Source organism: Atractosteus spatula, chromosome 26 (genome assembly GCF_055471065.1).
Source record: "Atractosteus spatula isolate fAtrSpa1 chromosome 26, fAtrSpa1.hap1, whole genome shotgun sequence".
Lineage (NCBI taxonomy): Eukaryota > Metazoa > Chordata > Actinopteri > Semionotiformes > Lepisosteidae > Atractosteus > Atractosteus spatula.
In genome coordinates, this window is record NC_142731.1 from 6,476,169 (window position 1) to 6,489,582 (window position 13,414).

Genomic DNA, 13,414 nt, shown 5'->3' on the forward strand with positions numbered 1-13,414 from the left:
AGGCTGGACTTTGTTCAGCTTCTGCAGATAAGGATAGGCTCGCGGTCTCTCCCGTGAGTGGTACACTGTAGGTCCATTCAAATATAATGGGAAGATAAAATGCAAAGACCACACAAAAGATGATTTTAAGGTTTTCATGCGTCACATTTGCATTTTCAGATATGTTTAAAATGTTGTAACTAAAGCAAGACAGATACGCAAGAAAGGTTCATCCAGCTTGTTTGGTTACTAGTAGTCTCATCCAGCCATTTCTTGGCTATCGGCTATGACAACGTGGCTGGGGGATCTGTTCCACCCCCCCAACCCCCTTTGTGTAAAGATGTATCTGCTGTTTACACTGTTCTTTCAATTAGGTGTCTCCTTGTGTCCTCTGGATCATGTTTGGCTGTCATTTCTGTCTATAGTAAAACAGTCAATGAATCAAAATGGAGGGAGAGAAAACTACCCTGTTTTTGTTTAACAGTGCTTTTTTCAGTAAAAAGAAGTGCTTCCAGCTCACTGCTCTTAACCACAAACAAAAATCCATTACTGCACTACATAAACACCCCAGGCAGGTGGGACCACATCAAACCAGCCAGGCTTCAAGACACTACTGCTCTGGATGCTGTCCAGACAACGACACTCAGGTGAAATGGGAACGTCCTATGCTGACTGGCTAAGAGATTCTTAAAAATCCTGAGCTGAGTACTGAAAATCCTTAAAGAATTTGACACAGTCAACTCACTGGCAGTTTTGGACATTTTTCTCCTCTTATTTTAGCACTTAATAAAATTTGGCTCAAAATTCCTATCCTATTGCTTTCGGCTCCACAGTGCTTCTCGCCATTCTGGAGAAGCCAAATCACGAGTCGCCTAATTGGTACTTTTAATAATAATTGCTTACACTTATACAGCGCTTTTCTGGACACCCCACTCAAAGCACTTTACAGGGAAGGAGGATCCCTTCCACTACCACTAATGTGTATCCCCACCTGACGGCAACTGTAGTGCGCCAGTACGCTCCCCACACACCAGCTCTCAGTGAGGAGGAGAACAGAGTGATGAAGCCAGTTCATAGATGGGGATTATTAGGAGCCCATGATTGGTAAAGGCCAGGGGGGAAATTTGGCCAGGACGTAACGCTGGGATTTTTAATGACCACAGAGAGTCAGGACCTCAGTTTAATATCTCATCTGAAGGATGGCACCTTTTTACAGTATTGTCACTATACTGGGGCATTAGGACCCACACAGACCACAGGGCGAGTGCCCCCTACTGGCCCCACTAACACCTCTTACAGCAGCAACCTTAGTTTTTCCCAGGAGTCTCCCATCCAGGTAGTGGCCAGGCTCACACCTGCTGAGATCCAGTGGGCTGCCAGCAGGGAGCTGCAGGGTGATATGGCTGCTGGCTAATTGACTTGAGACACGGCCTCAGTAACGTCAGAAGCCCCCATGACGTGCGTTTGCACGGTTGTGGGTGTGTGTGCCTCTCTCAGTCCAGTGGCTGCTCCAGGAGCTGACGGGTACCTGTCTGGGGCAGAAGGTGACGATATATTTGTCATCCACAAAACTGGAGTGGGAAGAATGCATTAGTGGTGCTCAAGTGGAGTGGGAAGGCTTTGAGCATGCTTAACTTGGTCATTAACAGCCTTTGAGTCCAACTGAGAGAGACAAAGCAAAGGTTTTATGAAAGGGAAAGTAAAAGCATTGCAAGGAGAGAGAGGCGTGTTCTTGTCAAGAAGTTCCCTGAGTTCTCAGAAGGGCCTGGATCTGTATTTCTGCGTGTAGGTGTGTACTGTCCTCCGGAGTCCTGCGTCCCAGGGCGAGCTAGTTAAGCTCTGCCAAGTCTTGATTTTCAGGTCTCGGTCTTGTGAGAAGTCAGATGCCTCAAGGCAGACTCACGTATTTATGTGAGCAGTGGGGGGGTGACAGCAGCTGACAAGTCACCTCGCCCTGTCCCGGGTGAGAGAGAGGTCATACCTCTCCTCCCCCTGTGCGCTGACACTCGAACCCCACTCGACCCGACAGGCTGCTCTCTAACCCCCCCCCCCCCCGCTTCCCTCTGTACGAGCAGCGGCACGCGTTGCCACTCAGACCAAATGGGCAGATGAGCAAAACTTTAAACGCAAGTGGGCATCCAGCGGAAACGCTGCCTTGACCAGGACGTCTGCCTGTGTGAGCGTAGCATCGCCTCCTCGACTGGGAAGACTTGCCGTCGTCCCCTTTTACTGGATGGAGGCTCCCTCCCGCGCTGTGACACGGCGTCGTTTCGGCCGAGACGCATCTGCTCTCTCACGGAAGTTATTTTGGGGGAGAAGGCGTACTTGGGCATGTTTGAGTGGCCCTGCCGCAGGTTAGCATAAGGACAGTCTGCAGCACCGCAGGGCTGTTGGAACAGCGGTGCGACGCACACCGCCAAATACTTTTACCCTGACAGCAGCGGCAATCATGACTCATCCGAGCATCAGCCTTTCCCGTACTGAAAGTGTTTTTGTGTTGTATTGGTTGTGTGAATCTTTTGTCTGTTTTGCAACAGTGAAGCCCAGGAAGCTCTGCTTTGGCGCAGGTCTGCTTCATTTACGCTTCTTACAGTTGCCTTTATGAAGCCCCTCAGTCTCTTTTGCCTCACTGATACTGGGGTCTGCAAAGACCGCTCTTCTCCCCGTCTCTTCCCTCTGTCTCTCCAGTCTCTCCCCTGCCCTCCTGTCCCACACTGGGATATTCCCCCAGCCCTAGCCCTGCTAGAAGTGTGCTCAAATGCAATGCTGCTCAGAGCTGTGAGCTGCAGCTTGCAGAAGGAATGACCCGCGGTGCTCAGTCTGTAGCAGACGTGCCTTAGCGTCTGTCCTGCTGGCTTCTCTGGCTTGTGGCACATCTGATTGCAGCTCTCAAGAAAAATGCATTTGCCTGTAATTAGTTCATCCACAATTGCATCATTGATCACAGTGTTTAAATGGCTATAAAACTACGAGTAGCAGCATGGGGAGAATTTTAGAGGTCCTTACTTGATGACAGTCGTTTGGGCCCCAAGGGTTTTATAAATGGATGTCTTGTCAATAATAACGTTGACAGACTCTCGAGTGGCTCGGTGATGTCACTGAGGGATGCAGTGATGTCACAACGCTCCTGCCAGATGCTGGAGGACTCGCAGCCTATCGAATGACAGCCTGCTGTATGTGTAGGAGCGTAAGAGAAGTAAATGTGTCTTTCTCTCCTGCATAGTACAGGAGCTGCAGCCAGAAAGCGGAGTCCTAAAAACCGGTTGGCTCTTTCCCATTGAATCGGTGTATGATTCTTTTTTTAAAAAATTGGCCTAGTTCCTAATTTCAAAACAAGGAACTGACATGTAATGAGTACAGATTTATTTGAGTGTTTCAGCTTTTCAGAATAACAGTGATTGCTTACAACACTGTAGCACTGGCATCTGTGTGCTCACACTCGCAGGTCTGGACGCAGCTCATTCATTTTCAGCATGTGGCTTGGGATTCAGAATTCACAGCACACATCGCGCGTCATAAACAGCTCTGCGGGACGAGTGCCTGGTAGCTGTACAGACACAAACACTGTGACTCTGCTGAGCTGCTCACAGACTCGCAGGTGTCTTTGCCAGCTCTGTCTGAGCGCCCCTGGGGAGCCGCCCTGCTGGAATTAGGGGCATTCCAGCGACAGAAGCGAGACTCCTATTGTACGGCATTTGGATCCATTTTAGGATTTCCAGGTGGCATCAGGGGTTGGATGTTTCAGGATTGACTTATGTGGACTGTGTTTGCACATGACGCGTGAGGTGTTGAATATTATTAAAACCGTGGCTATACATGGCTCCTTCTTTGTGCTAACTACATAGATAACGTTTGTTCCATCTCACCCCTGTGACCCCAAGGCCTGGCCTTGCTGGTGAATGTTGGCACATTGTCAAGTTGGGAAACCGAGGGCTGGTGACTTAAACGCAGCGATTCCCAGATAAGCTCTTTTAATTGCATCGGGTGACCTGTCTCCCCGAGATGTGTGCGTGTGGCAGGAGCCTCTCCAGCTGGAAGCACAGCTGGTTTCGGACCTGCTGACCACCAGCATGTGTGTGATCTTGGTGTCGACTTTCTGTAAGCGCCGCGGAAGAGGCTCTTGGGTGTGGGCGGCAGGTAGACTTCCCGCGGAGATCCTCAGGTTGGCCTGTGTCTGCACAGTCTTCCCCACACCGGGAAGCGCCCATGCCGGTCTGGGAGATTGGCAAAACCAGTTTCTTCCCAGTGTGATGATAAGGGGTTGCGTAGCAAGGGGCAGGAGAGGGGGTTGACGGAGGGTTGCTCTCGTCTCAAGAGCACGGTGCGCCGCTGATGGGCTGCAGAGCCCTGCGTAACGCCCAGTTCCTTCCCCCTCACGAGTCTCCCCGACTGTCTGCAGTGACCAAACCCTCCAGGCTCTGAAAGGACTGTTGTGGCAGAACACAAACCAGGGAATTGTGCTGGACACACACAACAGGATGCACACAAAGCAAACACAACAGCCTAGCCTGGTTCCCATCCAAGATCAATATTTGTTCAGGAAGCTGTAGATCAAAGTTCAGCCCTGATTCCTCACACGTAAGCCGGCAGCCTTTAATTTATAGGTGTGTGGAGGGTTCCCATCTGCGTGACCTTTGAAAGGTTGCGTTTGAAAGCAAAGTCGCGATGTGTTTTCAGCAGAGCTGCGCTGCCTGCGTCTCTTCACCAGCAGCGGAGCATTGCGGTTCCGTGGCTGAACTCGGCGTTCGGCTCGCTGCGGTGCTTGGCCTGGCTTTGTTCCTTGTTCCTGCTCTAGCTGGGATTTTCTGTCGGCTCGTTAGCTATTCCAGACCACGCAACACGCCACTGCTCTTCAGACATTCAGCGGCCTGGTTTCGCAGCCGATGTTGCAGGAAGGGCGAAGGGGAAGTGGATCGGAGGCGGTCAGAAATCTGAAGCCCGCCGAGGAGGCATGGTGTGTGCCTGGGCGCCGCCCCCCTCTCCCCGGCAGGCTCAGGGTTCGTTTCAAATAACAGGCGGATCCGAAACCGCACCAGAGCTTTCCATAGAGCACACGGAGATACTGACTTGTTAAAATCAGACACCGCCACTGCCAAAAAATACACCCTTCGTCGGAGCTCGGCGCGCAGAAGTCTGCGTCAGGCCCTGCGTGGTGTCAGAGCTGCCCGAGCGGGGTACGTTGGTGCTCACTTCTCTACTCCTGTGATGTTCGTTTGCATTGCGTTATCTCTGCTTCTCTTTCACAAAGAGAGAGAGAGCTGGATCAGATCAAGACAGGCAGAGACACAGGGAGAGTGAAGTCACTCCTGTCCAACTCCGGCACGACCTTCTGCATTATCTCTGTCGTCTGACCCGCGCTGCCGTGAGGACCTGGTCTGGCGCCCTTTGCAGCTCAGCAGCTAAACCAGCGCCTGCAGCAGGTCAGGCTGCAATGGAAGTCAGTGCCATCTCCCTTGGAGATCCCCAGCAATCCTTGGCTGTCCTGTGTAGAAGAGGTGGTGGATCTGCACCAGTGCTCCTTTGTCAGATTCCCTTGAAGTCACCTGCCGACACCTGCAGTGCATCGGGATAAAAAAATTTGGATTTTATGGGGGGTTAAATTAACAGTCCACACATGAGGGACTGGCAGCCTGCCCTGCAACCACTGAGGCCTCCCTCTCTCCTGGCCTCACTCCTGTCCGTCTCTGCTTCGGGCCCTGACACTGCTCACACACAGACACCCTCCCTCCCGCTTGACATCTCCCCTCCAGCCTCTCTCAAAGCCGGGGCCAATCTTGGGGAGTGGAGAGAGCACAGCCCCCTGAAGGCCTCTGAGAGAGAGTAGGAGACCGTGGTGCTGTGTCTCGGTAGGTCTGCCAGCATTGTGCGCGTGACTGTAAGCACAGTGTGTGTGTTTCCAGTTGTGGAGGTAATGTAATGCGTACAGGTGTTGTGTTGTATCTTGTCACAGGGGCCAGGAGTGCGGAGCTAAGGGCACAGGGCTTCCTGGTTGGGAGGGTTGTGGGTTCAAATCCCACTGTTGCTATACCAGACATCAAGGAACAAGATTGCTCCAGCAAAATCCACTTGTAAAAGATAGGAAACGTCAAAAAATAAATTAGCACTTACAAATGCAGCAAATTCAGACATTTAAAATGAAAATGTTTCGTTGCAGGTGCACTTCGAATATTATTGAATAGAGGTACATTCCCCACGCTGTTTCTCATCAGCTGTAGTCTACTGTGAGGGCTAGTAGAGGGCTTGACCACTGCTGGACTCAACACAAGCTGTCAATCGGGGACACGTGCTTTGCACCAGGTTACTGGTTCTGTCCCATTCCTCTCACACAGCCCGGACAAGCACGTGCCTGTTCACTGGGCTCTGAGCTCCAGGCTCCTGCACTCCTGAGCTTATTGCACCAGACATTCAACAGGGCTCAAGTCTGCCAAGCAGGGCTGCTCATCTCACAAGAAGGATGGTGTTACATGTGTGTAAAACATAGCACACGTGTATGTGTGCAGTTCTGTTAGCATGTGACTGCAGGGAGAGCAGCAAGCAAGCTCCCTTTCATTCACACAATCCACTGGTCGAAGCTCCAATGTGTGTAAGAGCTGGAACAAACAGTTCAAATGAAACTTAAGTCAATGCTAATTAGCGCCGGTAACGAGTCTCAGTCAGGATGATGCTACAGGAGCAGCCTGGGTGTGCGGCTCTGCTGGCATGTTGGCTCATCCTGCTGCGACTGCAGGAAGAGCAGTGAGGACTGCTGTTCTGTGTAAGGCGGTAACCTGCTAAAATGTGCTCCATCCGGCTTCTTGCAGCCAGCAATGTTTTTTAGGTAATTATCAGTAATTATCAATGAGCTGTAGCATTCTTTGTCCTCCTGCTGTACATTTCTATGAATTAAACCCTTATTCTATTCAGCAGCGAATATTGAGAGAGATTTTGGTCAGCACATGCATGGCTGTACCTTTGGGTGCCTTGACTTCACCACAGAGGCTATTTTCAAACAGTACGCTAATTATTAGCGAATAGATCAAAGCAGAGGCCAGCTTCCGCCTCTGCGTAGGTGTATGACGCTTTAACGCGAGAAACGTTTCGTCTCTCCTCCCCAGGTCTGGCACAAGGCGTGCTTCAGCTGCGAGGTCTGCAAAATGACTCTAAACATGAAGAATTATAAGGGCTTCGAAAAAAAACCGTACTGCAACGCGTGAGTATCGCCCCCTCCTGGTCCGCCGCCCGTGTGCACCGACGAGAGTCGCTCTGCTGTGTGTGTGTGTCTGTGTGTGTGCACGCCCATGGTAAAGGGGAAGGAATGAGAATGATTCACATCGGAGCAGGATGCAGTATTGAATGGCAAACTGAAACCATTCACTGCTGTACATGTGAGTCATAAATCATCGTCTTCTGTTTTTTTTTTTAAATATTTGAAAAAACACGCAATCCAGCCTCTTGGTTCCAGTTTTTTTTTTCAGCGCGCTAAACGGGTGCTGGGGGCTGGCGTGTCTCGGCAGCCGCGTCATCTTGAAAGGAGAAGGTCACACCAGGCTCGTTCTTTCCCTGCCTGTGGCTGGAGGTCTGGAACGAGCCAGACTCCTGCAGCTGGTACCCTGGATCCTTCCGAGAAACCGGCTGGATGAGATCCTCTGATCAGGACACGTGGCACTGGGTGCAGGCTCCCCAGAAACGCTGTTGAAGCCGGTGCCTTGGATTCTTTCAGGGAACAGCAGGAAGAGATCCTCAGATCCCTAAGCTGCTAACTCCCAGCATGCTAGCAGGGCTGACTGGCCTCCTCTCGTCCATCCCAGTTCGGATGTTCTGCTGGTCCTGTCTCTTTCCTGCCTGTGCTGTGGGAAAGGGCACGCCCCACACCACCCCCTCCTCCCACTTCACCCTGCTGCCTCTGGGGAAGACACGGAAATTGTTCGAATTCCAGAGGTCTGACAGAATTCCCAGGGCCTCTCCGAGAGGCAGTTTTCCCAGAGCAGCAAGGAATCCTTGGAATCCCCCTTACCAAGACACTCTCACCCCCACCAGCCCCCTCCCCCCATCACCCCTCCTTTCCCTGGCAGCGCCTCTTCCAGATCTGGAACTTCTCTGAGTAGGGAGACTACTCGGAGCCGAAAAGTGGAAAATGGAAATAAAAGGGGCGTCATTACTGCCGGCCTCACAGGAGGCAGCCACCTTTTTTTCCCCAAGAGGGAATTAAACTTCACAGTTTTTCTTTAAAAAGGAAACAATCCCACAACATTTATTTTTTTGTTAATGTACATCCATGCATGGAAAGCAAAGGCTACCAGGAGCAGTGCCGTGGGGTGGACCGGTCAGGAACTGACTCTGTGTCCATAGTCACTGGAGTCTGTGTCCTGCGTTGCTTGGCTGTGTTTTTACACTGCAGTGCTTTAATGAAGGACTTCACCAGAGAAGACATCCCTATGGGCCTTGATGGCCTGAAAGGGACCTGCCTCCCAGAGAAATCCCGTGTAGACTGGTGTTGGAGCGATTGAGCCCAGAGTAGACGAGCACTGTGATGTCCCTGGATTTCTTTTCTTAGAAACGAGCCATAACGATGATTCCTTGCATCGATGAAGCGCTTCTCTTCCCAAAGGCACCGCAGAGCTCTTTGCTTATAAAGATGGGGCGTCGCATCATCCAGCACTGAAGTGCAGCCCCACCTGGGTGACGCACAGCTGCCCCCCCTGCCAATCGGATCTGGGGGAGAGGCGAGGAGAGCTGTAGTGGGGCCAGATTGTCTGTTTCCCAGTTTCACACCACCTTTGTCTGAGATATTGACTCGGAAGCCTCTAGGTCAGCTCTGCTAGCAACACCTCAGTTGTGTGTACATCCCCCAGCTCTGTTTGCTCAGGTGTCCTGAGGCTTTGTGTCAGACATCAGCTGCAGACTTTTGCTGACTATGATGGTAGTGGTGGAGAGCAGTGTTGTCTGAGTCTGGCGCCTCATTTTCCTCCAAATGCAACCTACAGCAAAAAAAAAAATCCCTCCACCCCCACCCCAGAAAGCCCCGTTCTGTCTGAGCGATGGACGCCGCCAGCTTGGGCTGGGCCCGGGCTGATAGGACCGCGTTATCTCAGCTGTGGGTTTCCTGTCGGGCCACCCTGCACTGTGGGAAGTCCAGTCAACTGGTCATATGCAGAGCACCGTGCTGCCACACGGATTGTGACGGATTATGAGAAATCCCTCGTGAAAGAACTGGGCCTCTGCACGCAGCGGAAACAGTCCATAAGTCCATAAGCGTTTTTCACGAGGTTCTGAAAGATTTGCAGCCCAGGCTTCTGGCAGGATCACCTGCGGCAGAGGTTCCGGTCCGGAGGCAAGCGTGTGGGACTGAGCTGCACATTGCACTCGTCCCGCTGGTTTCCAGCAGGACCTGAGCAGTGGGAATCTCTCTGGCCGGGGAAGACGGTGAAAGTCTTTCTGCTGCTCCGCAAGGCCAACCTCATGTTCAGCCACTGCGAAGAGAGTGTTTCATTTGACTGGGAGGATCCAGGTCTATACTGTAAGCCTTCAAGTCTTTGCGCCTTTAATGATCCATCAGTGGGCATCGGTAGGCGTGTGCTGTATGACAGTAAGTCTCGGCTGTCCAGCTGTGAGCCAGTCTGGGCTCAGCACAGCAGTCCTGCTGCATCAGAGTGCTTAGCCTGTCTGTCAGCTCGAAGTAAATAGCAGGCAACACGATCCACTTTGTTCGGGAGTTGTCGGCAAGAGTGATGTCCTCTGTGGAGAGGAAGGCCAGGCTATTCCGGGATTGAGCACTGCTCCACTGGGAGGTGTGCGGGATTAGCTGGGGTTGGGGAGAATCTGGATCCAGCAGCTTCAGGCGCCGACGCAGACTGGGTCCCGTACAGTTGATTTGAATGAGGGATCGTGACACAACAGAGCTGGGGGGGGAAAATTCTGCGAGTCAGGTTATATTTAAATGAAAAAAATTCCCCTCCTGTTTTGAAGAGGAAGTGGAAAGCATGATGCTGGCTGTTGTTTACTCAGCGTCCTTGGTCTGCGGGCCGGGGATGTGGAACTGGGCGCTTGGAGAAACGGGGATGCTGCTGTCTGCACGGAGAAACTCCTCCCCGGGGTCTCGGTGCGTAGGTTATTGTTCCACGGGTTAAATTTGCACTTTGTCTGCAACTGCGGTGGTCAGCAAAGGCTTGTGCAACGTTGCAACTGGGGGTGTCTACACAAAGACCTGCTGCAAAAGGACGCTGATGAATTGCCGGATTGTAAAAACTAGAACCAGTGATAGCATCTGACTTTTTTATTGAGAAAGCATTGGTGAGGCTCATTGACACCCTCGGACTAATGAGGAAGCACCACAGAAGTGTTTTTTGTTGTTCATGGGAGGTATTCTTGTGGTTAAAGTGCATATTTTTTCCATAAGACCTGCCTGCTTGGTTAGATGCCAGTGTGTTAAAGTGCATGTGAATTTCCAGACCGACAGATCTTCTCACGTGCGCAGCAAGTTAAATAGCAGACAAGCATCAAGCTATGCAAATCTTTGTGGAGGAGGGTGGAAGGCCGGGAAATGTCCCTGGTGAACCAGGAGGGCTTGGTGATCACAAACCGTTTTCTCCGTTTGCATGTCGATCCCCGCTGTGTGCGTGGGGTGAGGCTGTGACCCCTTGTGGAAAGTCGCTGAGGCCGGGCAGTGGAAATGAGGAACGGGGGTGTTGGAGGCGGAGGGGTTGCACAAGTCCAGCCCCGCTCCTGGCTCTGTCCAGCCAGGCCCTGTGTGAGATGAGTCTGAACAAGCCAGCCCCGCTCCCCATCCTGTTAAAGACTGTTCCCTCCAGGCACAGAGAGCCACTATAGGAGGTGCTGGATCTGCGCTGTCTTAGGACCGGAGGTGGGGGGAGTTGGTCCTGCTCATTACAGGAAGCTGCTTTTGCGCTGAGACTCTGAACAAGCCCCCAGGGAACTGGGAGATCACCGTGCATGCAAGAAAAGGCACTTTGATGAGGCCATGGTGTAGTAAGGTGAAGAAAAAGTGTGTAATATATATTGCAACTAACATAAATGAAGATTTTTAAAGAACTATTGAAACCGCATCAGTCTTCTGCTGGTTGGTGAATAGAGAGTGGAAATCAAGTCTTTATCCGGCACTTCCTGTAACATTCCAAGCCTGGAGCTTGTCTTCCACCCTCAGCAGCCAGGGTGGGGATCAGTGCACCCTGCCTGGCTGTGGAGCAACGCCATTGAAGCACCTCAGTCCTGATGCTGTCCCTCAGCGACCCGGACGCGTTGGCACTGGTATCCCATCCAGGGTGTACCCTGCCGTATTGACCCCAGCTCCCCCGCGACCCTGAATTGCACGAAGCGTTTAGAAAACAGCTGGATGTTGCTTTAGAAGGTGAACCAGCATGGACAGCTTCTGCAGATGTGGTATGTTTTTTTAAACTGGGCTCTCGGTGTCAATGTTTTGTCATCATCGCAGGATTTCGTGTTGCAACACGCAGCCCTGCTTATCCTCTTTGCAAAACACAGGCACAGTCAACTTCCCTTCCCGCGCGTCCGGGGTGTTTGTGGAATAGGCAGACGGTGACCTCAGCGCTGTCGGACTCGGGGGCTCGGCTCAGGAGAGCCGAGTACAATGACCTGCGTTGCTTCACTTCGAAGACAACCTTGTGCCTCACGCTAGTTCAGTCACTTAACATGTCTTTACACCACTTAATGTGGCTTCGTGAAACTCAGAAGTGGTTACCCCCTGTACCCCTGTGAAAAAAATTGCTTTATAAATAGTAGCTGTGATTATTTAGCAAGGGACATTGTTTCTTGAGTAGGTGCCAATACCTTCGTTTACAAGTCTGTGTGAAATACAAGAACATATAAATAAGTAGAGAGAGAAGATTTTCAGTGTGTATTAGGCACACAATTGGCAGTTGGCCAATTGGCAGAACCAATGTGTCATTCTAATGTGACTGCAAGAGTGTCTGACTCCTGTCTCCAGAATGAGAGGCAGAGACCACGTGCACCATTAAGAGCCTCAGCTCTTCAGTAAGCTTTCCAACAGGCAAGCAGATCCAAAAAAAGCAGACAGACCAACTCCCTTTTCTAAGGTGCCAGTTGTAATGTTCAGTTGTAAATTTTTAACCCTAAGCTTTTCAGGAAAGTTATTTTTGCAAACAGAAGAAAAACTAACTTCCTCCTCCCGAGAGCTGCGGTGCGGCGCGCTGCAAATTTGCATAGGCTCGGTTTTAAACTCGGGAGAGGAGAGCCCAGGGCATGATGGGACAGCACCACTGCGCTGGCCTGCCTGACACCGCCTGTGACTCAGAGACGCAAATTTGCAAAAAAAAAAAGGAGGCCTTGTGTTTAACTCCTGGCTGAAACACCACTCTTAAGCCACAACACTGGCTGGTTCATACTTCCCGACCACACTCGATGCTTATCACTGCCTCTCTGCCCCTCTCTGCAGTGGAAGCGCTGAGAGAGCGCGCAGGTTCCTGCCACACTGGCTAAATTTAAATGTGGGCTAAATAAAGTTACTTCTATAGGCAGCATAGTCTGGGTTGGGCTTTTTTTCTGCTGGTTTAACCCATTTTAGGAGTTTTCTATCTATGTCTTGTGTAGCTTCTTTATGACTTGTTACATGTCTGAGTTATTTTTTTCACGGTCTCTTCTGTTATTTTTAGAGTCCTCCAGGAATAATGTGCTTCGCCCACTGGCAAAGAGTTATGCCTGTTGGGCCTGTGAGACACCAGTGTGATTCCCCCCCAAAAGCTTTTCCATTCATAGGAAAGAACAGTCACAGACAAGAGGCCACTCAGCTCGTCTAACCCGTTTGGTAGTTAATTGATCCAAGGATCTCATCCAGACATTTCTTGAAAGAAGTCAGAGCATTGGGTCCAGCCACATAATGGGTAGTTTGTTCCAGACTCCCACCACCCTTGGGGTAAAGTGAACCTCAGGTGACCATCAGAAGCTGTTCTATCCTCCTGCACTAGTTGGTTATCTTGAGAAAGCCGGTGGATCTTCTGAGTGTTGCATGAAAACATATCGCAGCAACTTCACAGGACGGAAATGATGAAAATCACTTTTACATCCAAAAGGATCATCTGTCTGGGAATGGGTGTGCAAGTAAAGGCTATTTTAGCTTTATTGGAACAAGAAAAAAATCCTCAGAAATTTTGCTTAGTTTATTTCTGTTTTTTTTTATTTTTTTTTAAAGTGCTGTTTTTCTCAAGTTTAGTAAATACTCATTCATCCTGGTAGGGAGAGTTACATTCAAGTGAGTTAATCAGACACAGCATGGCTAGCGCAGGTGTCTGTGGAGCTACAGACATTCCTGCTGACACACTGTAGCTTCAGATACTACAACATTTTAACGATGAGGGAGCCAGCGTGTTTAACAAACCTGCTCCCGATTCGGGGCGTCGGTACTGAACTACACATGATGCACACACAGCACCGCCAGAGCAGTCACATTCAGAACATGCTGGGT

At 50.8% G+C, this 13,414-nt stretch overlaps 1 protein-coding gene across 1 annotated transcript in view; it reads left to right on the top strand.

Moving 5' to 3' along the window:
• Positions 1-13,414, top strand: part of lasp1 (LIM and SH3 protein 1) — a 36,882-nt gene that overhangs the window by 7,406 nt on the left and 16,062 nt on the right. Inside the window, exon 2 of the mRNA XM_088906520.1 lies at positions 7,074-7,168. Within this exon, the coding sequence (XP_088762646.1) occupies positions 7,074-7,168 (95 nt within the window). The remainder of the gene's footprint in view (positions 1-7,073; positions 7,169-13,414) is intronic.